Source organism: Notamacropus eugenii, chromosome 4 (genome assembly GCF_028372415.1).
Source record: "Notamacropus eugenii isolate mMacEug1 chromosome 4, mMacEug1.pri_v2, whole genome shotgun sequence".
NCBI lineage: Eukaryota > Metazoa > Chordata > Mammalia > Diprotodontia > Macropodidae > Notamacropus > Notamacropus eugenii.
In genome coordinates, this window is record NC_092875.1 from 419,133,614 (window position 1) to 419,160,957 (window position 27,344).

General features: G+C 39.5%; 1 protein-coding gene across 2 annotated transcripts in view; it reads left to right on the plus strand.

The window, feature by feature from the left end:
* The window catches only part of MROH2B (maestro heat like repeat family member 2B), an 85,038-nt gene extending 73,545 nt beyond the window's left edge, over positions 1–11,493 (plus strand). For both annotated transcript variants that reach the window (XM_072605740.1, XM_072605741.1), the window contains 8 exons: positions 655–769; positions 1,782–1,928; positions 2,183–2,365; positions 6,103–6,258; positions 6,614–6,748; positions 7,380–7,482; positions 9,912–9,977; positions 11,352–11,493. In XM_072605740.1, the coding sequence (XP_072461841.1) occupies positions 655–769; positions 1,782–1,928; positions 2,183–2,365; positions 6,103–6,258; positions 6,614–6,748; positions 7,380–7,482; positions 9,912–9,977; positions 11,352–11,458 (1,012 nt within the window). In that variant the 3' untranslated portion in view covers positions 11,459–11,493. The remainder of the gene's footprint in view (positions 1–654; positions 770–1,781; positions 1,929–2,182; positions 2,366–6,102; positions 6,259–6,613; positions 6,749–7,379; positions 7,483–9,911; positions 9,978–11,351) is intronic.
* Positions 11,494–27,344: the final 15,851 nt, after the last annotated feature.

A 27,344-nucleotide genomic window follows, 5' to 3' on the forward strand; every position in this document is an offset into this window, starting at 1 on the left:
AAACAATTATAAGCAATTAGAAAACAAGAAGCAATTATAAACTTCCTATTGCTTTCACACTGCTTTATACACACTAAATGTTGAATAGGTGTGAAGCATATGAATGAATAAAAAAGGGAGGAAAAACAAAAAAAGGTCTCAATTACAGCTCTTAATTAGCTTTACTTGTATTGGTTGCCTCACTCAGGATCAAGAAAGAAAAACTTAGAGAGCATAAAGGAAGGAGTGGGAAAAAGCAGAAAAGCATAAGAATCAGCAGTCAAAAACTTATTCACCCACACAGGAAAAATAAAAGTTGTTAAGTTAGGGGCAATTTTTTAGGATCGGTTGTTAGAAGTTCCACACCTGACATCCCTTCCCTATAAGGTACTCTTATGGAAAGTTTGTCTGCTCCAAAGTACCTGATGCTTCCCCTAACTCAGAGGTTCATAGCCTTTTTTGCATCATTGATCCCTGAGATATTTTGATAATGTTTTCAAATAATTGAAGGAAATAAATTTCTGTTCTAGATCAGGAAAAATAAAGACATAATTTTTTCCATCTTCTGAAACCTATCCACAAACCTCTCAGGGGTCCATGGACCCTAGATTAAGAAGCTCTGCCCTATTTAGAAATGCATTCTTTGTGTCAATATCTGGGCCTTGCCTTTTCTAGGAGTTTAGTCGTCTGGCAACAAGAGATCATGATAGGCATCATGGAGCACATGTTCCCATCGCTTTCTTCAGCCTCAGAGACCCTCCGAATAACAGGCACAGCATTCTTCTCTGAGGCAAGGCCCAGCACAGCTCACAGTGTGCTACTTTTTCACTTTGAGTTATTTTTCAGACTGTAAAACTTCTTCAGCCACTGAGATTCAGACCATTGAGGCCAAGTCAGAGGCAAAAACAGTGTCATTGACTACTATTTCCCCAACCTTGTCTTCCCAGTTAGACTGACTTTCAGGATTCTATGAATTCTGACAGTGGCACACAGGATAAAAGCTAGAAATACTCAATGTATTGTGGAGTCTAAAATTGTCATTGACCTTGTAACACAGAGACATCACTGCCCAGCCCTTTGATGGATAGAATAAAATCACAGAACACTTATAGCACATTGCAATGCACAAGATTTTCAGCGGAAACAACCACTCTCCAAAGGAAAACTCTCTCTCTCTCTCTCTCTCTCTCTCTCTCTCTCTCTCTCTCTCTCTCTCTCTCTCTCTCTCTCTCATTCTCTGTCTCTCACAGACACACACGCAAACACACACATATCCACACTGTACAACGTTGGGCCCTCCTCTACAAAAAGGCCTCATCTGCCTCTCTGGATTTCCCACCTTTCAAAACACAAAGCTAAACTATAGTGAACCATCTTCATGCCACCCCAGAAGTCCAGGCTTTCTGCTTTATCGATTCCATTTATCAGGCACCCTCAGAGAAGGAGAAAAGTTGATGTTCTCATTGGAGTTCTTGGCAGTAACTGTTACCTTCCTGTTCTACAAATCTACTTCCATGTCTTCCTGATTGCAACAACACTAGCAAATATTGTCATGTCATAAAGTTTCTGGAAAGAATTCTGTATGGACCCTCACCCTCAGAACTGTTCATATCCAGAAACCTGGCCTCTGCCAACAACCCCCAAGTTGCTGACCAACATACCTAGATCCAGTTTTTCTCTTCCCTGTCTCCCAATGTAATTACAACCTGTTTCTAAATTATGGGCTAATTCATTCCTTGTCTTCTAAAAAAGGAAAGAAAAACTCTTAATTCCAAGGCTAATGCTTAGTATGTTCATTTCAGCTCATGAAAGAGCCAATCCTTTGGAAACAGAGGAATCTAAGAGAAGTTCTGTTTGTAATAGACCAGAGTGCCTGGGACACCAACACCACTTTGAGGCAAATGGCGATCAGGGGGCTTGGGAATGTGGCCATTGGATCACCACAAAAGGTAAGAGAGGTTATGAGATTGAAAGAGAATTTACATCATCTTGTCACTTTTTAAGCCAAGATTTTTATTATTTTTCTCAAATGGATCCACTGGCTGCCAAAAATTTAAGTTAAGATACTACCGAGTGAAATGCTGAAATGGAAGCCATGAATCCATGTGAGACCCAACAGAAGTTTGGGTTTCTTGCTCCCTAATTCCTATGGCCCCAGTCCCTATTGCAGTAGTTAGCACTAAGAGGCATCTTTTCTCAACAGGTGAAGAAGAATAAGCAGATGCTGTTAGAAACAGTCATCAGGGGTCTCTACCACTTGACCCGCACAGAAGTCATCTGTGAAAGCCTGAAGGCACTGAAAAAAATCCTAGAACTGCTCACAGACAGAGACGTGAGCTTCTACTTCAAAGAAATAGTACTGCAAACGAGAACCTTCTTTGAAGACGTAAGTGATTCAAATCCAGAAATCCTCCCCCAGGAAGAGTGAGATGACAAGTGTGGAGACCTAACACAGACCCCAGAAAGGGCAGGGGCAAGGGCCTATTGGACAGCATCCCTCCTATTATTTATCCTAGCTCTTTCTCCTCCTAAGTTTTCATCAGATCCTAAAACCGGGGAAATATTCATCTCTTCCATGTCCCTGACTTCAGGAAGTATCACTAAAACATCCCAGGCAGGCGAGAATCATTCTATATTTAACGACTGCCAGAGGAAAAGATTCAATAACTTCTCTCAGCAATCCCTTCCAATGTTTATCCTCCCCCAATACCAGGAAATCATATATTTGTCTAACCCAAATCTTGTTTCTTCCTCTTGTTCTGGTATCAGTGAAGATGGAAAACAGCTAGTCACCAGTCTCTGTATAAGAGTTGAAACTTTTGAAAAGTATAATTCAATCATCTGCCTTCTTTCCAGACTAAAAAGTCTCATATTCTTTCCATTTTCCCCTAGCACCAATTGCCTCATCCTTTGTGCCTCTCCCCTGAGCCCTCCCTGAATTCTCCAAGTCTGCCTTTAGCTCTGTAGCTCAAAATTGGACAAAATATTCTAGATAAGGTTGAAATAGGACTGAATGTAACATGTAAGGTAAAATTCTTTCACAATTCCAATCTCCTGTTCATTGATCGATCAATAAGTCTCTATTAAGCACCTCCATGTTTCAGATACTCTGCTAAGCAGTGGATTTACATGTATAAAGAATGAAAGGTTGCTTTCTCCTCCTGATTTTGTGTTGCTTTATAATCCTGATTTATGGTCAGTTGTTAACCTCAATGACCTTTCCATTATCGTTTGCTGCACTTGCACATAATCCACCCTCCAGTCAATATTCATGAAGCTGTTTTTTTTCCCCAACCTGTGTGTACTGTTCAGCATTTAACCTCAACAAATTTCCTTATTTTGCATGCTTTTACCTATCTCTACAATTTACCAAGGTCATTTTGGATTAGAATCCTGTCCTCCAGGCTGGGTAGCCTATATCCACTCAGTTCAGTGTGTTCTCCAAAATAAATAAGCACGCTTCTTCTGTTCCTTCACACAGATAATTGATAATCAGATTTAACCCAGGGCCCAGGAATGACCCCTACAGAGGGTCACATGGTATACTCTTCTCCCTTGGTTTGGCATGATCCATTATAACAATTCTCTGGGTCTGAATCTCCTGTCAATCTTGCATTTACATAACAGCTGTGTGCTGTAGAATGGAGATGTTCTCAGTATCATTGTAGAAGACAGAATCTCAAGTTAGATTATATCCTATCATTTTGCCTAGATCTACCTAGGCTGTCAGTTTGTCACAGAAGGAAATTCGATTAGTTTGATAGACCTTGGGCTTTCACAGAGCCGTTTTGTTTGTTTCGCATGTAGCCTGTTTTCTTCAAAGAATTTACAAATTTATTTTGTGATTTATTTCAGCTTGTATTTTTCACCGTCTTGCTTAAGTTTCTGGAATAAATCTGTAATTTTTAATCATCACCTTTCTTTTTAAAATATAGATATTGTATTACTCTTCTCCAGTTTTCAGGCATGATGCACTCTGTTCCTGCCTCAATCCCCATAGCCCCAGTAGTCTAGGATTTCTCAAAAATGGTATTTATGCAAATCACCTTGAGTCAGAAATTGGTCTTGTTAAGCATAGGAAGGCAGAGCAGCATATTGGAGAAGCAGGAGAGAACAGGAAGAATTCTGTGCAGTAGATTGATCTAGACAATTTTGTTCTTTTTAAAGCTATAGAAATTGCTGGATTAAATGACTGCTTTTTCTTGAATCATTATCTCAGTTTGCTCTCCTCTTGTGAGAAAGAGGAATGGTGTTTTTTTAACCCTATTTCCCTTTACTCTTTGTAAATTGTACAATCCTCAATGCCTCCTTTAGTTCCCCTTCCCCCATTACTACTTATTCCTTCTTATGCTTGGATGATTAGACACAGCTTCCATCACACTGACAAATAATCATTCCTGTGAATGATTATGAGGTAGTATTTATATTACCCCAGACCAGTGTGACAGAAGAGTACTTATGGAAGAATTAGACTTGCCATTCAATGTAAAGCAATAGACTTTTATTTGGCACATTTTGGTTCACACAGTAGAAAATGTGAAATAGTTTAACCTGAGATACCCAAAGGTGAGAACATGGAGGGTTAGACAAGGATGACACCTGGGCATCAGTTTCCAGAGCAGCAAGGGAAAGAAACTGGGGCAGTATCCACCCTCAGACAAGGGCAGCAGCCAACACCTCACAGAGGCCACTGTTTATAGTCAGTGCATTGTTGCATTAAAAGCTATTAGTTTTCCTAGGTTCAGGGTCTAGGAGTCTTGGGTCCATCATTATACGCATCAGAGCAATTCAGAGATACTGAAGAGAGCCATGGGTTTTATAGGTAGGGATGGGTTCTTTAGCAGGTACACCTGAACAGCCTCCTTATTCATATGCTATAAGCATGGAAGTGCTGATTTCAGTGTATGCACTGGAAATGGATATTTCTAACCTGGAAGGATACAGGCATAAAAGATTCCAGAAATGAAGGGGCATCAGGAAATAGTAGCTTATATCTATAACCAAGACAGCCTATTTCAAGAAAACTAGATCCAAAAAAAACAAAAACAAAAACAAAACCAGACCACCATGACTTTTATTGTACTTTTAATATTTTCCTTTAAAAATGCCCAATGCTCTCTGACCATTTTTGTCTGTTTCTTCCAATGGGTCATTTAAAACATTTCTCAAAATCTGAAGAAATCTTTCAAATGTATTTTTCTGACTTTTTCCTCTTGTTAGGACTCTTAAGTTCTGGCTACAAAATATTTTTCTGACAAACCAAAAATCCCAACTTGAATTACACCAGCCCTTCTCCCACCTTTCCCTTCCTCATGCCATTAAAGGTTGTTCTAATTATAGACTGAGATGTTATGCAGAAGACCAAAGAACTATTTGTAATTTAGGAAGAGTCATAGAGTCACATTCCAGAAAAATGTAGATGTCTAACTGGCTGCATTCTATCCCTCTGAGTCCCCATCTCTGAGTTTCCTAGACATCTACTAAAGATTATTTAGGATCATGCCTGTTCAGCTTAGAACACTTTGTCCCATAGACCCTAGTCTAATGGTTAAAGGAGATAAATCATGATTGAGTACAACAGCAGAAAGTCCCCAGAGAGGTCAAGAGCTCAAACCCAGGATCTTGCTTCAACTGTGGCAATGGATTACCATCAATGGCCAAGATCTTCCTTAGCTCCTCAAAGGCAAAAACTATGCCTCCTATTTCTTACACTTTTCCACCTTCCCCCCATTTCTACCATTCCCCCAACTCCTAATAACCAGACCTACTTCTTTTAAATCCACATGGAACTAGGTTATTGATGTGGGAAGGAAACAGTTCCTGTCCACTCCAAGGGTTCTTAACCTGAGATCTATGAATTTGCTACAGATAGATAGATATAAAATAAGGTAGAGGTATATTTCAATATAATTCCTATGTAATCTTATGTATTGTATTTTTTGCTTTTGAAAACATTCTGAGAAGGGGTTCATAGACTTCACTAGACTTCCAGAGAGGTCCATGTCACATACAAGGGTCAAGATCCCTGGACCAGTACCTCCTTTGCAGATTCTAGGGATGGGTGGGAGGAGGGGCTAGCAGCTGAGAGTGTCACTCACCTAGAGGATGTGTTTGTGGCTACAGGAGCAGGATGATGTGAGGCTGACTGCATTCTTCTTATTTGAAGATCTGGCATCTCTAACAGGAAAAAGGTGGAAAATGTTTTTTACTGAAGAAATTAAAAAGAGCATGATTTCATTCGTTCTCCACCTCTGGGATCCCAACCCAAAGATAGGTACGGTAAGTGAAATAGCACAGAAACCCACCCCTCTTTGCTCTCCTCCTCACCTCTGAGAGAGAACAGAGAGCCTGCGCACCCCCTCCACTGCTCGACTGAGGAACCAACTCTGGTAATGTCATTCAGGTGACAGAATCTGAAAATCCTTTCTGTAATATCTATGGTCTCTCCAAATCTCCTTCAGGGTTTCCTCTGCCATCTTTACAACCAGCACCAACGAATGATAATAAGGCTCCTAGTACCATTGGCACTCCCTGTTTCTGATGCCTTTTGCTCTCCAGGATTCACTCTCAGCTGGGATGGAGATACTCTAATTGTCAAGAGTCAGAGAGTAGAGCAGGAAACTTTCTTTTCCAGGCCTGCCGTGATGCCTTGGCTGCCTGTATCCCATTTCTTGGGGTCCAAGATTTACACGCGCTACTGGACCGCTTTGTTGACTACCAGGAAATGCCAAAGAACATGGAATTCTATAGAGATCTATGCATGAAGCTGGTAAGTAAGGGACAGGGAGGTCAATGAATGCCCCGGGTTCTAAGAAAAGGGAGAGGGTGCATCGAGCTGACAAGTCACCTACTTCTCCAGAATGATTGAGGGAAAACTGCAGCTAGGCAAACAAGCAGATGAACACTGACCATGATGAGAATGTCATGAGGGATAGTAGTACTTTCTTGCCATCACTGCCCTTCCACTGTAACACACTAGCTGCAGTTAGTGCTCTTTACCTCCCCAAACCCAGTGTGTCACTACTGAATTTAGGACAGTGTAGGGATAGGGCATATACCTGTGAAATCATTCACTAGTCTAGGGGACCACCAGGTGAGGGAAAATCTATCAGTGAAGGATACTATCTTCTCTGCAACTTAAAATCTTAGAGGATTCTCCAAAAACAAGGAGACATTTGAGTGCAGCTCATACCAGAAAGTGTGGAGGGGGAGTAAAGTACAAGAAGACGAGAAAGATAAGGAAAGGAGAGGTGGTGAAGATCTTTATGTGCCAGGTAGAGGCTATCTAAGGGCTCTCTTACTCACTCCCTTTTAAATCTTTGCTTGTCGGGTTTGAGAGAAGAAATAAGCCAATTAGACCCTCTTCCGGATACTACCGGCTTAATATTCAATTCTTCCAGGCAAAGAAGAACCAGGACCTGCTGTGGATCCTCCACACGCACACGTTTGCCTACTTCAGCAGTTCCTGGGAAGGGATCCGGAGTGGTGCAGCCAAGCTGACAGGTCAGGCCAAGCCTCCTGTGTCTCTCACATGCCCCACGTGCCTCTCTTCCCTTTCTTCTAGATCCTTCCTTTCCTGTTGTCTGTCTCAGTGAAAACACAGTGTGATCAAGAAAAATAGACAAGGTCTCCCTTCCCCACAGAGAATCCTGGCTGCCTCCCTTTGTGGGTACCTTTTGTGCGTGCCCAAGTCAGAGAATCCCAGAAGCTCAGGGCTGGAAGAGACCCTGGAGGCAGCTTACTATAACATGGAACAAGAACTGTTTCCGTATCCCAGTGTACCTGAAAGGGGCTAATAGTCATTGCTTGAAAATTACCAATGATGGGCAACCCCTGGAAGCAGTACATTCCTCTTTGGTCTGGCTCCAATGATTAGGAAAGCTTTCCCACATTAAAACTAAGATTTCACTTATGTACCTTCCACCCATTGTTTGAAAATGCCTTTCCTCAAAGGGACTCATTTCTTAGATTATAACTCAAATTTACATATTTGTTCTTATTTCCTATCATGAACTCCCAAGTACAATTTAGAACTTTCTCTTCACTGCCCTTCTGGAATACTAGCCTTATTCCAATCTCCCAGGTTGCCCACATACTTTCAAACCCTCCCACAAGCCCAAATGCCTTCCTTCTTTTAAAAACAAAATTAATTAATTTTTAGTTTTCAATATTCACTTCCATAAGTTTTAAATATTCTCCCCCTCCATCCCCAAGACAACATGCAATCTGATATGGGCTCTACACACACATACCTATTAAACATATTTTCACATCAGTCATGTTGCGTAGAAGAATTATAACATGGGAGAAAGCATGAGAAAGGAAAAAACAAAAAAGAAAATAGTCTGCTTCACTCTGCATTCCAACTCCATAGTTCTTTCTCTGGCTGTGGATGGCATTTTCCATCTGAGTCCTTTGGGATTGTTTTAGGTCCTTGCATTGCTGAGAAATGCCTCCCTTCTTAAGACCTCTCTTCTCAGTTATGGAAAGAGCACTATAGAGGGAATCTGAAAAGTACCTAAGTATCATCCTTAACTCCTCATGCATACCCCCCATATCTAATCTGTTGCCAAGTATTGTTGATTCTTACCTTTAGTTACAAGGTACATCTTTCCTATGAAGGCCTTTCTCTCCATTGACATTGCCACTGCCCTAGCACAGGCCCTCCTCACTTTATGCCTGAACTATTACAATAGTCTGCTGGTTGTTCTCTATGCCACAAGTCTTGCCCCACTCCAGCCCATCCTTCACTCAACTGTCAGACTGATCTTCCCAAAACATAAACCTGACCATGTCATCCCCATACTCAATAAACAATGGTCACTGCCTGTCATCTCCAGAATCCAATATAAAATCCTCCGTTTGGCCTTCATCATAACTTGGCCCTTTTCCAACCTTCCTAGTCTTCTTATATTTTACTCCACAGCTCTATGGGAGTTCCATGGTCCAGCAACACTGGCCTCCTTAATATTCCTCAAACAAGGCAATTCATCTCCCAGTTCTGAGTATTTTCATTGGCTATCACCCAAGCCTGGAATATCTCTCCTCATCTCTACTTTTAGACTTCCCTGGCCTCCTTCAAGTCTCAGCTTCTATAAGAAGCTTTCCTGATTCCTCTAACTGCTCATGCCTTCCTTCTGTTGATTATCGCTAATTTATCCTATATACAGTTTGTTGGTACATAGTCATTTCTTTGCTTTCATCCCATGAGACTGTGAGTTCCTCGAGAGCGGGGACTATCTTTTGTCTTTCTTTGTATCCCTAGCATTTAGCACAATGCCTATCATATAGCAGACAAATAAATGCTCATGGACTGATCAACTAACTGGAGGCCTGGGTTCTCTCAGAATCACTTAGCATTTGTTATGAGATCTTGAACAAATCGCTTAAATGACTTTGATCTCAGCTTCCTTCTCTGTGAAATATAGGGAATGATTTCTTTAAGGTCTCTGCTTGTTCTAAAATTCTAGGGTTCAAGTTACACTTTTTTTCACTAAACCTGCTCCAATTAACCCCCCGTCCACACTGATCTCTTCCTTATCTGAATTCCCACAGCATCTTTAGTTAATACTGGATTGTTCATAGTTATTAGTCTAATCTTGCCTCACTCAAATGGCATTATTTTAAGGATAGAGATCTTGCAATACCTTTTTTGATTTCACACACCCCCTCACCCTGGCACCTTGCATAGTAGTGGGCATATAAAAGCCACTCAATATTTGTTGAGTGATTCCAGCCAAAGCATTCATCTTCACATCTCCTTGAGAGGAAAAAACCAAAGTGAAAATTTGCTTTCCATGTATATAACCAAAATGATAGCTCAGTTTTTAAGAAGATCCCATTTCTTCCTCCTCTCCCCTTACCACTGCCCCATTTTAACACTTGTTATCTCTAGTAATAAAGTCAATGTTCCCTCCTCATCTTGCACCTAGATGCCATCATTCAGAATGTGACACCTCAATTCTTGGAGATGCTGGACCGAGAACAATTGGACTCAAGTAAGTACCAAATGGAACATTTGCCTAGCTTGCTCCTGTATCCAAAGAGTAACCAATATTGTGCTTCTTTAAGTTCTGGATGGACCTAGGAGCTGTGAAAAGATGGCACTGCTTGATGCACTTGAATCAAAGTTAAAAAATTTCTAGAGAATGAAATTTCTCAAGAACTCCAAACTCAGATTAGAGCTCAAGACCATTTACTGAGACCGACTCCCAGGAGTCATTGCCAACCTGCTTCTACTTTCTAAGCTCTAAGGTCAGGCTCTTCTCTTCCTCATAGCAGAGGATCCTTTCACCCACCTGCTAACAGGTGAAGTGAGCTAATGAATAAAGGTGGGACATTTAGTAGTTTTGTGATTCAGGACAATTCACTTCATCTCTCTGATTCTCAGTTTCCTCATCAGTAGAATGGAGATAATAATAACATGTATCTCACAGGGCTATGAGGGAAAACTAAATGGCTGCTTTGCAAACCTTAAAGTAGTGTGTCCATGTGAGCTGTAGTGACTACTAAGAAGGCAAATGGGAATGTGAAAGATACAGTGACCATAGCAATACTAACACATCTGGACTCAAAGCAATACAATACTTAATCTTGACTCCCCAAGAGTGATGATGCAGTCGACGTGTCTGTCGCAGAAAGGTGGTGGAAGACTATAGGCACAGAATGATGCATCTAGAGCTAAGCATTCTTAGTGATTTGGATTTGTTTTTGCTACTCTGTACCTTCTTTGTTCTAAAGGAAGGTTCTATTTGGTGGAGAGAGGGATCATTGGCAAATAACATAGATTTCTACCAAAACATTGGGAGAAAGAAAGGAGGAAAGGAGGGAGGGAGAGAGAGAAGGGAAGAAAAGAAGGAATGAAGAGAGGAAGAAAGAGGAGGAAGGGAAGAAAGGAAAGGGGAGAAGAAAAGGAGAGAGAAAGAGGAGAAGTGGAAAGGAAAGGAAGAGGGAAGAAAGGAAGGGAAGAAGAAGGAGAGGAGGGAGGGAGCAAAGTAGGAAGGAAGGGAAGAAGGGAGAAAGGGAAGAAGACAAAGTAGAGAAGGAAGGGAAGGAGGGAGGGAGCTACACTTGGAATCAGGCAAGATTTAAGTTTGAATCCTTAGTTGAATGACCTTGCACTTCAGTTTCCTCATCCATAAATGAAAGATCATTCTTTCTGTACCTATCTATAAGGGTTGTCGTGAGGAAAGTGTTTTGCAAAACTTAAAGGTATTATATAAATATGAATTGCTGTCATCAGTTCCTGAGAGCTTGGTTAGGGAGTTGGCCCTACAAGGCAGCCCTAGCTGGATTGGGTTTGTGCTGTCCTTCCAGTTGTGATCTCTAAATGCCTCCTCCTCCATTGACCTTTCCTTTTCCTCATATTTCAGGTCTCCAGGCACTTAGGGAAGACCCCTGTGTCAGTGTCCAGAATGCTGCTGAAGCCGCCATGCAGACCTTCTTGAGAAGATGTAGAGAGATAGGCAACCGTTCGTAACTGTCAGGAAATAAAGTGCTGGACTTTTTACATGACTGAACCTAGTCTTCATCCTAATCCCTCATAACTTGGACAGGGCTAGCATGTGAGAGCTGGGGATCTTGTCACAGCAGTAGTCTAATCCTCTTTAGATTTGAGCACCACCATGACAGTCTGACTCCTGCCATGATTAGTACCCCCAGTCTTTCATTTCCAGGGCACTTCTTTGACTCAATCTGGTAGTGCCTCCTCTCCCACAAACTTTTGTCAGATTTGTCCTTGCTCCCAGGAAGCTCAAATTCCAGAAAATTTCAGAAAATCCTGTAATCAAAGGCAGGTGTAAAGCTAAGATTTATCACTTGGTTTTGTGTGTGTGTGTGTGTGTGTGTGTGTGTGTGTGTGTGTGTGTGTGTATGTGTGTGAAAGAAACTTTTTTCTCTGAAGGTCATTCAGTAAGCGTTTATTGAATGTCTACTATGTGCCAGGCTCTGTATTTAGTACTATGGGTATAAAACAAGGGAGAAAAGGCCCTTGTTCTCAAGGACCTCACATTCTAATAGACCTCCTTTTCATTTGTATCCCAAAACATCTGCCATCTTTATATTCTAGAGCTTGGTAAGGGATATTTTTTGTTTTTCTGTTTTTTTACCTTTTCTATAATGTCTTCTACTCCTCATCAAACATCATTGATGACTGCTTTCCTGTTTTGTCCTTATGTCCTTCCTAGACTCTGTTACTAGATTGAACCCCACCTAATCATCCAGCTCTGGGCATATGTTTGGTCTCTCAGAACCTTCAGTGGACCAAGTGAGACTCTATAAGTCCGAGCCCTAGAGGCAAGGCATACAGGTTTGACTGACCTGCCTTACAAGTTGGTTTCAGTTAGATGACCCTTAGGAATAAGAAGATACAATGTGAGAGCTATTTATGTGGTTATGTTCAACCACTTCAGCACAACAGAGAAACCTCATGACTTAGATTTCTTCTGTAAGCTCCACAATGATGTACCATAGTCTTATGCACAAAAGAACTATTAATTATTGCCTGACTGGTTAGTTGCTTTCCTCATCCACTTAAGTCAAAGATTATTCCACGAGTCCATGATCTAGTAATACTCTCCCTACAGATTTCAATTCCATTTAGTATTTATTGAGCATTAGAAAGTACTGTGCTGCGTATCTACTCACTTGACTTTAGGACCTTTGGGATATGGTAGAATTAAAATGAACTTGAGTCAAATAACTGCTTGCTCTATTTTGCACAACCATTGTATGTGATTTTGGTACCCTGAACTATGATAATACCATTCTTGTAAATAAAGTACACTCAACCAGAGGTGTCAAACATTAGATGTGGAGGCTGCCCACAACACTCCTGATGTGGTCTGAACCAGACTAAAACGCAATTGGGAAATATTTAACAAAATAAATAAAAGAAAACAGAGGTAACATTTTAAAATTAAGTTAATGTGTAGCCACAGGTCCTTATGGATAGATTGGTGACCCTATGCTTTTGTTTCATACTACCTCTCTAGACCGCAGGGCCTCATAAATCAATGGAGTAGGCAAATGGGCCACCAAACACAATGTAGAAAATGAACCCTTAGCCACAATAGCCCCTGCCTGACACAGTACCCAAAGTATCTACTACTGGAATCACTGAATGTTGGAAAAGACCTTAGAGATCCATCTGGTCCAAACCTTTCCTTTTACTATAAAAACAAAACTGAGGCCCAAAGACGTTACAAACCTTTCCTCCAAAGTCACAAAACTAGTTTGTGACAGACCCAGTACAAGAATTGAGATCCTTGGTCAGACCCATCATAACCATCCCTTGCCTCAGCTCACAAATTTGAGCACAGAAAAATATATACGACTACTGTCCCAAGCAAACAAGGCCTTTAGAATGGGTGGAAATAAAGTATATCCTTCCATTCAGAAGCAAGATTACTAACTTTAAGGTAAAGCTCCTGATTTTCTAACAACTTGCCTGTATCACTGCTTTTTGGGGGCATTTGAGTTAAGCCTCTGAGGTGTCAGAAAATGCCTTTTATACGTTTAGGTGACCCTAGAGTATCCTGCCTAGTTTTCTGCCCTTTGTAGTAAAAAGGGACCAGGTGCTGACAATATTTCCTCAGTCTCCTCCTTCCCCCTGATACTTGTACATTCCACTCAACCCCAGAGGTTTCTTGCCACTTGCTGTGTCTTTCAGGGAAGAGTGACAAAAAGTATCAATAAAATATTTTAAAACTGTGTATAGTCTTTATTCATGACCAAGAAAGCAAAAGGCATATAATCTAAAGCTATTCAAACAGTTGTCCTATAGGCTATGTACATTCTCCCTTCTCTCAAACACAGATTGGCTCCTCATAGCCAGTCAGTCTACACATGCCCTAAATCCAGGAGTTCCTAGGCATAATTCACACTCCTTGATCAGGTCCCCATTGTTGAACTTAGCAAATATCCTCAAAGTTTACTCATTCATGGACTCCAAAGGAATTATAGTTAAGCCAGTTGGGAATTCAAGAAGCAACTCCTGATGTCTCTCCTTTCCCCCTCACTAGTCTGGCTTTGCCAGTAACTTCCAATCAATTTATCCATCATTCAATAAATATTAATTTCCTACTCTCTCCCAGACCATGTGATGCATTAGGGGGTACAAAAAAAAACAAAAAATGACTTCTCCTGGAACTGCCATTCTACTAGAATTCTGAAGGTCCTACTCTCTTGACTGCTTTGTGGACCAGCTGCTCACGGACTAGCCTGTACAGGACTCTAAGGCCTCCACAATTGTTCATTATTAGTGATGCTGACAGAAGGTCAAACCCAATCAGAAATTCCTTTGGCTATTATGCATCCCTCCCAACTTCAAGTCACACAGTCTTCAGATGTTGGGTTGGTCAACATCTCTCACCATTTCTATCTCCTCACCTTCACCCCTTCAACTTGTTTGCCTTTTTAGTCTACACTGGGCTTTATGAGCTGGCCAGGTTCAGACAGGGAAAAGATGAGCATAGATATAACTTCATTATATATCCAGAGTCTTAAACCTGCAATGGATAACAACTCATGCTCATCCTTTAAACCTTAAGGGCCAGAAGATGGTAGAGTCGCAGGAAGAATTATAGCCAGTCTTTCCCTCACTACTTTTCCACTAAGACCCAGAAAACCCACCAGACTGAGTCCTGACTAGAAAATCAATAAAAGCCATAGTGAATGATTTTTCTACAATAGATTTGCATATGAAGATGAAACAAGAGGTCTTTAGACACTTGGTACGAGATCTAGTCAGGACCATCCAGGACCACTCTAGCACAAGAACCAAAAGAGAATTGCAGCTTTGCAATGGGACAAGAAGAGGTTCCAGACCCACATAGAGAAGCTTGACCTTGTGCAAGAATCAAGAACTGGTGCCAACTTGAGCTCTGTCACTCACTACTCAGTTCAGGGACACAGATACAGGACAGACTGAGGAGGGGACCTCTACCTAGAAGTAGCATTGCAGGGTGAGGTACAATGGTGGATCTTAAACTACGTACTGAGAAAGGAGCACATTCAGAAGCAAGCAGCAACCATGTGGCTCTAATCCTGGTAGCAAATCAGATCAAGGTTTTCATTTCCAGTGTCTAGTCCAGTCTGAAGCCTGCAACAGAATAAGCTGTGAAAGAAACCAAACCAAAATGAAGCCTTTAGTTCTATCATTCTGAACTAACAGAGCTTTGCAGCTGGCTGACAGTGACTGAGTCCAGCAGCACTCTGCCAGAACTCCTAAAAGAAGCAAGCCCATGAATGTATTACTCAGAACCAAACCCAAGCCAGGAACTTGCAGATCTCAGACCAAGAAGGCAGCGATCAGATCATTTAGAAGCACTGAGAGTTGGCAAGTCCCCAGCCTGAACTGTCTCTGAGATCCTGAAATACCATAACACTCAATATTCCAAGAAAGCAGGAGTAAAACCCAAGAGAACACAAGTTCAGCCCCCCATCAAGAAGTATACATGGGTCAGCCTGAACAAAATTCCAACCCAGGAAGTAGTCTGGAAGAGTAAACAAACAAAGAGTCCCACCATAAAGAACTATCATGGTGACAGAGATGGTCAAGAGCCAAATCTAGAAAAATAGAATGACTCCAAAATCCCTACAAGCTAAACTGCAAAAAAATAATAATAGCTAGAAATAAAATTAGCAGCTTGGCATAAGAGGTACGAAAGTTTACCCAAGGAACACACTCCCTGAAAATCAGAATGCATCAAATAGAAACTAATGCCTCAGAAAGACATCAAGAAATATACCAAAAGACTGAAAAACATTTGTAGATTTTATATATGTGTGTATATACACATCTATATATATACCTATATGTGTGTATTTATGTGTGTATATATGCGTACTATATATGTGGGAATATGTATATCTGTGTGCACATATATGTGTATGTGTGTATATATGCATGTGTATATGTTTATATTTGTGTGTATATACATATATATGTATATATGTATGTATGTGTGTGTGTATATCCACATATCTAAAACAACTAACCTGGAAAACAGATCCAGAAGAAATAGTTTAAAAACCACTGGACTACTTGAAATCTATAACTCCCCCCCCCCAAAAAAAAACACATAATAATTCAAGAATTTTTTAAACCACCTCATATCTCTTAGAACCAGAGGGCCAAGTAGAATAGAAAGAATCTTCCAGTTGTCTCCTAAAAGAAATCCCAAAATAAGAACTCCTAGGAACATTATAGGTAAAATACTGAGTTTCCAGTTGAAAGAGAAAAAATAAGTAGATGGCACTGAAACCTCACTCTCTCCAAAATGGACAAAGGAAGGAGGACAACAAACACATACAAACATATACATACACACCCAGAACACAGAATACAAAAAAAATATTTAATCAAATGGAAAAACGAGAGAGGAGAGGGGAAGAGAAAAGGGGGGATATAGGGAAAGGGAGAAGGGAGAATAAAAGGGAGAGATTAGTCCTAAGCAAAACTTATTCTAAGCAGAATAGATCTTGAAGAATGATTTGAAAGGAAAGAAAGAAAGTTTAGGAACCTGTGATTGGGATTTAGGTAAGAGAAAAAGAAGAAGGGAAGGAAAAAAAAAGCAGATTATACCAAACCTAGAGGACTGATACTAAGCACACTCCTTCCCTCTTACCATCTTCTCCTTATTTATAAAGAGGGGATAGGGACCAATGAGAAGGAAAAGTATAAGAGAATAGTATGGAAGGAAATATACAATAATCATGACTGTAAATGTGAAAGGGGTGAATTCACCATGAAACAGAAGAAGATAGCAGACCAGATTAAAAAGCATAATTCAACATGTTGATTACAAAAAATGCCCTTGAAACATAAAGATTCCCACAAAGTTACAATGAGGGGCTGAAGCAAAATTAATTAGAATTCAGCTGACCTAAGAATCCTGATAAATGCAAAGACTAACCGCAATTCAACACATATGACATTGAAGTATACACATTACCCACCTATCATAGGTGATAGACCTGAGATGTAAAATAAGACACATATTTTTAGGCACTGACAATGTGATAATTTGTTTTGCTTGTCTATGCACATATTTTATAAAAGTTCTGTTTTTCATTTTTATTTCCCTAACAGAGAAGAGATTAACACTTTTTAATTAAAAATGCTAAATATGATTGAAATTAATTTTTTTAATTTGACAGAAAGTAAAATAAAATCAAAGTTAAAAAATAAACAAACCTTAGATATTCCCTTACCAAAGTAGCAAGCTGAAATCTTGGACACCAAGTTCCCTGGGAACAGGGCACAGGACAGACAAAATTTAAGAGAAGCAAAAAGTTAGAGGAGGCGGCCTTGATTTTGGTCCATGCCAGTCTTAAGGCACCACCAAAAAAGGCTACCCAAAGGACTACTCACATAGATATAACTTGCTACAGTTAAGGTCCTTACAAAGAGGGCTACCAGCAAATATCTTTGCACAGCATAGTGAAATCCTGCCTGCCCATTTACTTAGTGGGAGACATTATAAGAATAAAGAAATAAATCTCACCTATTGCCACATATCATGTTCCCATACCCAGCAGTCTCAATATGCCAAGGCCACCCAGGGAACCAACAATGAGCATAGACTGTGTTTACAATGGGACTTTCAGACAAGACCAGGTAAGGAAGTAACACAGTCAGACCAGTAATTTAAGAAAATTGCTTTGGCAGCTGTCTGGAGGATGGACAGATTACAATGGGGAGGTTCTCAAGGATGGGAGACCAGGTAGAAGATGACCTGAATTAGGACAGTGGCTGTGTGAGTAGGGAAAGGGGGACCAATGTGAAAGATGTTATGGAGATACAGATAGCTAATCAGCATATGTAGTAAAGGAAACTGAGGGGTAGAAGATAACACTGAGATTCTGAATCTGAATGATTTGAAGACTAGCTTCCTCAAAAGAAATAGGGAAGGTCATATAATGAGATCAGCAATTCAGATCCCAACCTGCTCAGTCTATGAATCAGACACTGTCTGCAAAACACAACACCTCCCACTGAGGGGCATCTGCTAAAACCACAAGGTAATTGGAGGTTATGCATTGGCCTATTAAGAGTCAGGAAGCATTTGCTGCGGTATTAGGAAGTTGGAGGCTGGGAGCTTAGACACAGGAAGTGGGGATGAGGGGAAGGTGAGTTGGAGATATAAGAAAATGTAGTTGTATTAAAAATAAGTCCATGATTAGCCTCTGTACAGATAGCAAAATGAAACCCATTCAATAGTCCAGTTGGCTGATGACACATGTGAGTCAGGCCATGGCCCCCACCTTTGTAGATCAAACACTTAGATCATAAGATGATTGATTTAGGACTTGAAGGAATCTTAGAAATTATATCTCTCAGTTTCTACCTAATGGAACTGAGGCTCAGAAAGCAAAGTTATCTTCCTGAGAAAAAGAGGATCAAAATAATGGGGAAGACCATTTGTAATGCTGTTGGGTCATTGCGTCAATGACCTGAGAGAGAGGGCACTTGAACCCAAGCTATGCTAAGGGAACCATCAAAGTGGAAAGTGAGAGGAAGCTGAAAACAAACTTTACGACATGGGGAAGGGAACCCTGGGGATGTGAGATGATAGAGGGAGGGGAGTGATGCAAGCTGACACAGTAAGTGCAAAGAGAGGAAAGAACGAATATTTATTAAATGCCTGTTTTGTTGTTCAGTCATGTCCTACTCTTGGTGACTTCATTTGGAGTTTTCTTGGCAAAGATACTGGAATGGTTTGCCATTTCCTTCTATAGCTCATTTTAAAGATGAGGAAACTGAGGCAAACAGAGTTAAGGGACCTGCCCAGGGTGACACAGTTAATAAGTGTCTGAGGCCAGATTTGAACTCAATAAAATGAGTTTTCCCGACTCTAGCCACTGCACCACCTAGCTTTGCCAAATGCTTTCCAAATATCTCATTTGATCCTTACAACCATGTGAAAAAGGAATTGTCATATTATTTCATTTTACAGTCCAGGAAACTGAGGCAAACAGAGGTTAATTGACTTGCCCAGAGTTTCACAGCTAGTATGTGTCTGAGGTCAGATTTGAAGGTCTTCCTAACTCCAGGCCCAGAGGTTTATCCACTGCAACACCTGGCGCTCTCAATCAACCACTGTGAGAATCAGGGATGTACAAAAGCATGCTGCACGGATTCCCCTTGAAACTTTTCTTGCCAACTGACGTGAACCCAAGAGCGAGAGTTGTGTTGAGGCACCATCTGTCACATGATGGCCACAGATGCAACTGAAGTCCCAAATCTTCTCCTCTTCTCTGTCTTGATTCTTCTCCTCTAAAATTTCATCTTCCACTGTGCCACTAGCTACCCCACTTAACACATGGTGGGCACTTAATTAATGTTTATTTCCCTCTTTCTACTATCACTACCAGTTCAATATGCCTAAAACTATATATAACATCTCTCCTCTGAAACCAGCTCTTTCCCGAGTTTTCTATTTCTTTTAATGATACCATTATTTTCCCAGTTCACCAAGATGTCTTTCTTTCCATGAGGGCATTTCTTCAGTATTTCCCACAGCCCTTTACATCTACCTGGAAAGCAAATTAGATGTGACACTCAGAACCATTGTTGTAGGTTTAGTATGGGTTTCATGGGTAGTTTTGGAAGCAATACTGAAGATAAGTGAGTAGAGATCCAAAAGGAGTAGATAAAAGCTTCTTTAGGCACCATATAGTGAGCTCTGTGGGCTCTGGAGGGAGTAACTTTAATTCCAGGCAAAACTGGGAGAGAAACTCAGACTTCCTCTACCAGTACCTGGGGTACCCGGATGCCTGTGCTTGAGAGAGGATGCCAATACCTGACAATAGGTAATAGAGGAAGCAAATGAGGATTTGACAGCTGATGACAGCAGACTCCATAGGATAGGCACAGAGGAATGAATTTCAGAGAAGTAATATAAACACTGCATGTGATACTGAAAATATTGACTATAAATTCAAGTGAGACTACATTTCTTTCAGAATTAAAATAATAGCATCTTCAGGTAGCGTTTTTAAGATTTTCACATATTTTCCTCATAGGAAGCAGGTGATACAAATATTATTCTCCCCATTTTACAATGATAAAAGTAATATTCAGAGAGACTAAATAACTTGATTATGGTCACATAGGTAGCAAAAGTCAGAACCAGAACTCAAACCCAATTTCTCATACTCCTAACTCCAGTTCTCTTGAATAGAGGTGATTTGTTGCTTTCTCTTTCCTTTTAATGAAATGTTCTTTTGAAATCTTATAGTCAGACTGATTGCAAGTAGGAACTGGTACCACCTACCTAGCTGCCCTGTGGGAAAAAATTTCCCAATATTTAAAAAATGGCACTTCCCCCCCAAGAAAATACTGAGACTTTTGTGCCACTGATGTCAAAAAAAATAAGATTATTTTGTCCTCCAGGGCCACAGTATAAGTAAGAATTCTGTAGGAATTTTGCTGAAATACATAAACAGAGGCTACCATATTGGCTTACTCCTGAAGAGCAGCCATGTGATTTTCAGTTTCTATTATTGCTTGTTTTATTTAGTGCTTTAATGAGTTCATAAATAATGTCTAGATTGGACTTGCTGTGCTCTGTGTGCTCAGACAACTTACAAGTTCAGCACAGTCCCAGAGAGCTCTGCCTTTGTGTTATTTTGCAATCCTTCACTCTGCCCTTTAACCCCATAGTGATAGATAGGAGCCTTCCTGTAAATCACAAGCATTTGGTTTGGCTGACCTAGCTTAAAAGGAAAAAAGACCAAAGGTCCAGAGAAAGAAATCAGAACTATTGCTTAATTGGCCTTTCTACATGCTTTTTTCATCATTTCCCAAAAAAAAGTACATGAAAAATGAACATTTTCTGATGCCTCACGTAGAAGCTGAGAATGAGTCTACAGATTGAGGTTTCCAGTTGGCGTTATTTGACCCATCCCTTAGTGCTTAAAGCTGGAAGGAAATTTTTAAGATGAGCACAAGGCATGACTCTAAGCCACTGAAAACCTGAAAAAAGGGCACCACTCTGACAAGTGTACTATTGGTTGAAGGTTCTCACTTCTTGGCTTCTTTCCTTTACTATTAATTTACTACATTCATTAACATCCTTAAGCTATAATGAACACGGAGAAGTGAAACACAAAGAACCAAGATCTAGCAAAGAACAAAGAGTTCCATCCAAAACCAGAGCCATGTTAGGATTTGGAAGGCTGCACACCTTTTCTGTCTCTTGATTTTCTGTCCTTATTTACTTCTTCTTGTTGTTGCTCAGTTGTTTTAGTCATGTCCAACTCTTTGTGGCCCCATTTGGGGTTTTCTTGGCAAAGATATTGGAGAGATTTGCCATTGGTCTCCCTCAGGGATCTTCTCCAACTTCCACTTATGGAATTCCATGGTTAATCCTATTTGGAAGCTAATATTAGAGACTGTATTGAAAACAACCTTAAAAAAAACTATATAAATTTTAGCTACAGAGAAAACAATTTTTCAAATGACAGCAAAACAAATCCTTCTTTTAAAGTTCAGGAAGGGAAGGGAAGACAAGAGAGAAGAGGAAAGGGACAGAAAGAGGGAAGGGAAGAGAAAGCATGTCCTCAGCTTGACAGGTTCAACCAACTTGAAAAAGTTTTAAGTACAGTCAGCCAAAAAAAATCTGGTTTCCAAATCTCCCCAGGTTAAGTATGAAAAGGCCCATTATCAACAAGTTCACATTTGATGACATTTGATGAACATTATGATACATGAAATAGTAAAAAATGCCCTTTGGTCCTCTGTGATCCATTCTACCTCAACAGTCATAGTGGCAAAGAACATAAAAGAGCCATTTATGGATTCTTTTGGTCCCCCTGTTATGGAAATTATTTCATAAAACAATAAAAACTGAAACTTTTGTGCCGCTTGTAAACATTAGTTGGTACTCTAAATGTAAGACCTTTTTCCAACGTATGTTCACATTAACATTCCCTGCAAACGGAAACAGAAGACATAAAGGAATTACATGTATATAGAAGGATGGCTAACAAGTACTCCAGGAAGAGGCAAGGAGGTCCGTGAGAAATATCACTCCATGCGATATTTAGTCCTTTCCTTGGAGCACTGCTGATGAGCATAGATAAAGGTGCCACAGTGAACACAGTTCCAACTTACATATCAAAATTGGTTGCAGAAGATGAATTAATGGAAAAATACTACAAGAATTTGATAAAAATCTTTCAAACCAATACAACATATAATTTTATGCCTTATTAGAAGATTAGAAAAGAGAAAATATATTGGAAAATATAAATCAGAAGTAAGAAAAACAAGTCAAAATCTTGTAAGTTACTCAGAAACCTCTTGCTTATATATTATAGAAATTTTCTTCAGGGAGAGAGTGCAAAGAAGCTGAACCACACACAAAAAAAATGAAATGGACTATAGTTTTAGAGTCAAAGAACAACTTATTCCTAAGATGTGAATTATTTCGGAATCAGCTCTTTGAATCAGCTGACTGGTTAGAGCAAAAAAAAAATTCAATCAAATTAAAAGAAAAGATTAAGCAGTAAAAGTCAACAGAAAAAATAAGCTTATAAGAAGTTTAACATAGCTCTTAATATAGCTCAGTGTCATGAGCCATGATTTACAAAGAATCAAAATTACACGTTAGCCAAAAAGGACAACAAATAGGTGTATATTAAACCAGATCTGTCATTTCCTATAGCAATCGACTCTTGACAACAATGGTGATGAAACCACATTTAGAGACTAATATCTGAATATGAAATCTGCCATATATGGTGTCCAGAAGAACGAAATTACGCAAAGGGGTTAAAGCTGACAAAATGGAAACAAAAGAAATCCATGTTTTAAGAGAGCATAATCTCAAAGGCTCTCAAGTGAGTGATTTGTCAAACCCCACAGGGAAAAAAATTGCACATAAAATGAAAACATCAAGGATAGTATTACTGCACCAAAAAGAAAGTGAAAATAAAGTAGTAATTACCCAGCTCATGCCTACTTTCTAATCTCTTTAAAATCTTCATGAGAATGATTTATGCATGTATTAAGTGTATCCTAAAATGAAAATATAAATAGGCAGGATTTCATAGCTGATAATTTATAGTACACTATTTTATGTGTTGTCACAGAGTTAACTAAGGTAAGGAAAATAAAAGATCTATGTGCCACAGAATCACAAAATCTAAGACTTAGACCTCAAAAGACATCTAAGCCAACCCATACTTAACCAAAAGCCAAACAACCACCAAAAAAAAAAAACAAAAAACCACAAAAAAACAAACTCTTCTCCAGTATTGATATCAAGTGACCATCCAGCTTGAAGACTCCCAATGAAAGTAAATCCTTTGTTTTCTTTAATTTTTGTTCATAAATTCATCTAATGGTATCCTTTATACTGTTTTTTTTTATAAATTATTTGCTGGTAACATGTTGCAGCCTGCTTATGTCTACCATATATTTCTCTTTTGACTAATAGCTATAAAAATTACTAGAAAAGAGCTGATATTTTTTAAAAATTAACTTTTCTTTAAGAGGAAATCCTGGGGTCATTGAAAGGCCTGTGCAGTTTCCCAAAAGCAATCTATCCTGCTTTTTTGCTCCAGCTGAACCCTGTAACCACTTTGTTGGCAATATGAACGGTCTATTCAAGACATACGTGTTGCTGAATCAGTCCAATGACTTGTCCATCCAATTGCATGTCATAGACTAGACCATAAATATTCATTCATTGGATTTTTCCTGTGTAGATGATTGGATCAAATTCTTTTGAATGATTATAGATTTCATTTAGGAGGCTCTGCAGTATGATGTGGCTGGATGCAACCAGGCTAATATCCTAAAATATGGTCATTCAGAAGATCTCATCATTATATAGGAAATGCCATTTCCATTAGGACTCTGTACTAGATATCCTCCATGATAGTACCGAAGTATACTTATGGTAAGTATACAACTATCTGTTTTATACCTTGCCTGATTTTACATATCAGAGGGTCATTGAAACAAATCTTCTCTTTTGTTTCATCATTCAAGGAATCTCATATATCACTTTAACATAGAATAATGGGTAACACTTTTTTGAGGCAAAACCTGTAAGGCTGTATTTGCAGGAGTATATCAAAGTATTTTTTAAAACATAATCCACTAGCAATAAGCATGGTGAGACCTTGGTCATTGGCCAAAGATCTCACATTTAGGGTTAAAAAAGCTAAGTTCTAAAATCTGGGCTATTTCTAAAACCTTATTCCCACTTATATGTCACTCTATCACCATCACTACAGAGTAGACTAAGGACCATCTGGTATTTTTCTTTGTTTCATGGCTTGCAGGACCAGAGAAGTCATAACCAAATAGTGAACCTATAGATGACAAACTTTTCCAAACTTAGTTTTTTCCTAGGAAAGGAAACAGCTTTTTTGTTAACCACCTATTTGAAGACAATGTGGTATAGTGAGTAGAAAGCATTGAACTTGGAGTCATGAAGACCTACCTTCAAATCAATAACCCTGAGAAAGTCACTTAACCTTTATGGTCCTCAATTTCCTCATCAGTAAAATGAAGGAATTAGACTCTAACATCCCTTCTAATTCTTAATCTCTGAAACCTTTCTAGTATTTCTCACCTTGTCAGAGTTTAGTTCTGTGGACATAACCCTGAGAACCCAAAGTCACCTTCACTGCCAGATGAAGCATTGAAAAGGAACTTGTGAAGGATCTCTTTAAAACCTAAATTTGGCATACAAGTTCCAAGGGCAGCTATGTTATTTGTTGTTCATACTTCATTCTCAAACAGGACCAAAAACATCAGGAGGGTGATGTCTTGACTTGCAAGTGAATTGGATTTAAGTGAGTCAGAGCTGTGCAAAGTTTTCAGCCTCATTCTCTCCTCCAGAGTCATTGGAGTCCAGTAGCAAGACATAGGTCAAGATGACTGGAGATGACTCCACATGCAGTGGGAGCCTTTTTAAACTTAGGTCTTTCCCAGGTCTCAGTTTGTCTGAGGTAACAGCATTCAGTAATTAAAGGCTAAGTAAGAATGGAGGCAAAATATGGCCTAATTTATCTTCCCAAAAGAATCAGTTTGGTAGGGGAAGACCCTCAGAGTTTCTGGCCAGAACAGAAACAATTGCTACTTACACTCACTCTGAACCATCAAAACCCAAACAATTAGCAAAAGAGGGTTAGTCTAGGACCTGATACAGGCCAATCAGTAAGAGTCAAAGTGATTTAGGCTTAAAAGCATACTCAAATAGCTGCATTTGAATTCCAATGGGCTTTATCAAAGCCTGCTTTCCCAGAGCTATATTTCAAGAAATTCCAAATGAAAACTACATGAGACAAAAGAGTTAATTGTCTCAGTTTGGGGAGGGGGGAAGGAAAGTAAGGAAGAAAAAAAATTGCTGGTTTTCTCCTCCTTTGCTTACTTATCAGACTAATTTCTGTCTGTGTCTTTAGAACCTCTGTTTCAGAGCATCCATCCATTTTGGACTGACTCCTGCTACAGAATAATCAGTCACTGCATCTTCCTATGCTTTAACTGAATCCTTTTAAGTCTGCTTTCTCAAAATCTTGGGCATCTGATAGATAGAATTGCCTGGCTTCCCTTTCTATTATGATTTTTATTATGGAGTGGTCACTTGAACCCAAAGTTGCCATTATTTTTACTACAGCAATTTATTGTTTTCTGATTACAAAAATAGAATTTGACTGTATGCAAAAAAAAAAAAAAAAACAGCCTGAAAAGTCTTCCTCCATTTAAGCATCTTCTAAGTAGCTACTAAGACTTTACTACAGGGTTCCTTGGTAGAAGCAACTTGATTGAACAAGGATCTCTGGTGATCAACATCAAGTGAGGCTAAGAAGAGAGAAGTTAATTTCTCCAAAAATATTTAACACTGTTGTGGAAAGTGTCCTACCAAAACTCCAAATGACAAAAGGATTCCCTATATTCTATAAGGATCTTGAAGAAAATAAAGTTCAAAGCACTAAAAAGGAAATTGGAGCTATGTTATAGATGAGTGGTGTCAAACTCAAATAGAAAGAGGACCATTAAATCATACATAAGGATCCGTGTCCCTGTAGACTGCATATTGACTTGGAAAATCATATATTAACATTATCTATGGTCTATTATATTTTTATTTATTTTATTAAATGTTTTCCAATTGCATTTTAATCTGAAGTATGTTTGATACTTCAGCTTTAAGTCAGCATATCATAGACAGTAATGCTGGAAAATATATTCAGAAAGCATTCATTGCCGTAGGCAAAAAGCATGCTCCATAGCACATTCAACTTGTATTTAGTGAAACAGATACCTCACCCCCTCCCTCCACTGCCATATACACACACTATCATCATCATCTTCTTCTTAAAACTTTGTCTAAGGAATTATTCAAAACGTAGAGGACCAACACCCTCTTAAACCAGTGCTTAGGATCAGATTGAGAGATTCAGCTCTTTAGACACAGTCATGTCTTTCTGAGAAGGATTAAGGAAAGTGAGAACCTACACTTGATTAGTGTAACATATTGTTTACTCAACTGTTGCCTACTTACTGTGAAGGGGAGTCAATTGCCAGTCTGGTTTTTAATAATAATATTGGATGCTTATATAGCACTTTGGTGTTTGCAAAGCATTTTACATAAATTATATCACAGGTATGATTATCCCCATTCTACAGATACGAATCTGAGGTTCAGAGATCTTAAATGATTTGCCAGTGAGTCCACAACAAGTGTTGGAGGTAGAATTTAAACCAAGGTCTCTCCTGACTTCAGGCCCAGCTCTCTTTCCACAAAACTAGCCTGCCTTTTATGTTCATTACAAGCTACCACAGGTCATAAAGATGGCATAGTGGATAGAGTGCCAGACCTGGAGTCAAGAAGACATAAGTTCAAAATCGGGCCTCAGACACTTACTAGCTATGTGACCCTGGGCAAGCCACTTAGCCCTTTTTGCCTCCTTTTCCTCATCTGTAAAATGAGGAAGGAAAGAGAAGAAAATGGCAAACCACTCCCGTATCCCTGCCAAGAAAATCTTAAACGGGGTCGCTAAGAATCAGACACGACTCACCAACAATAACCACACATAATCATTGCTCAGATAACTGCTTTGCTCAACATAAACTCACGTTCTAGTTTCCGTTGTCAGAAAAGTTCTGAATGCAAGAGCTAGTCATGACTTTTGGTGCATCTGATTCATTTCCACTGTAATTCCAAGAGGAGAACTCCCACAAGCACACACAGGGTATGAATCAGGCTCAGCTGGTTTATTTTGGTCCCTTTGCATTATTTGCCATTTGCACAAACTATATTTCATCTGCCACTGTTCCCCAACAAGGCTGGTGTCCAAGTGGAATTTCTCAACAGCTCCTGACTGAAACAATTTAGCAT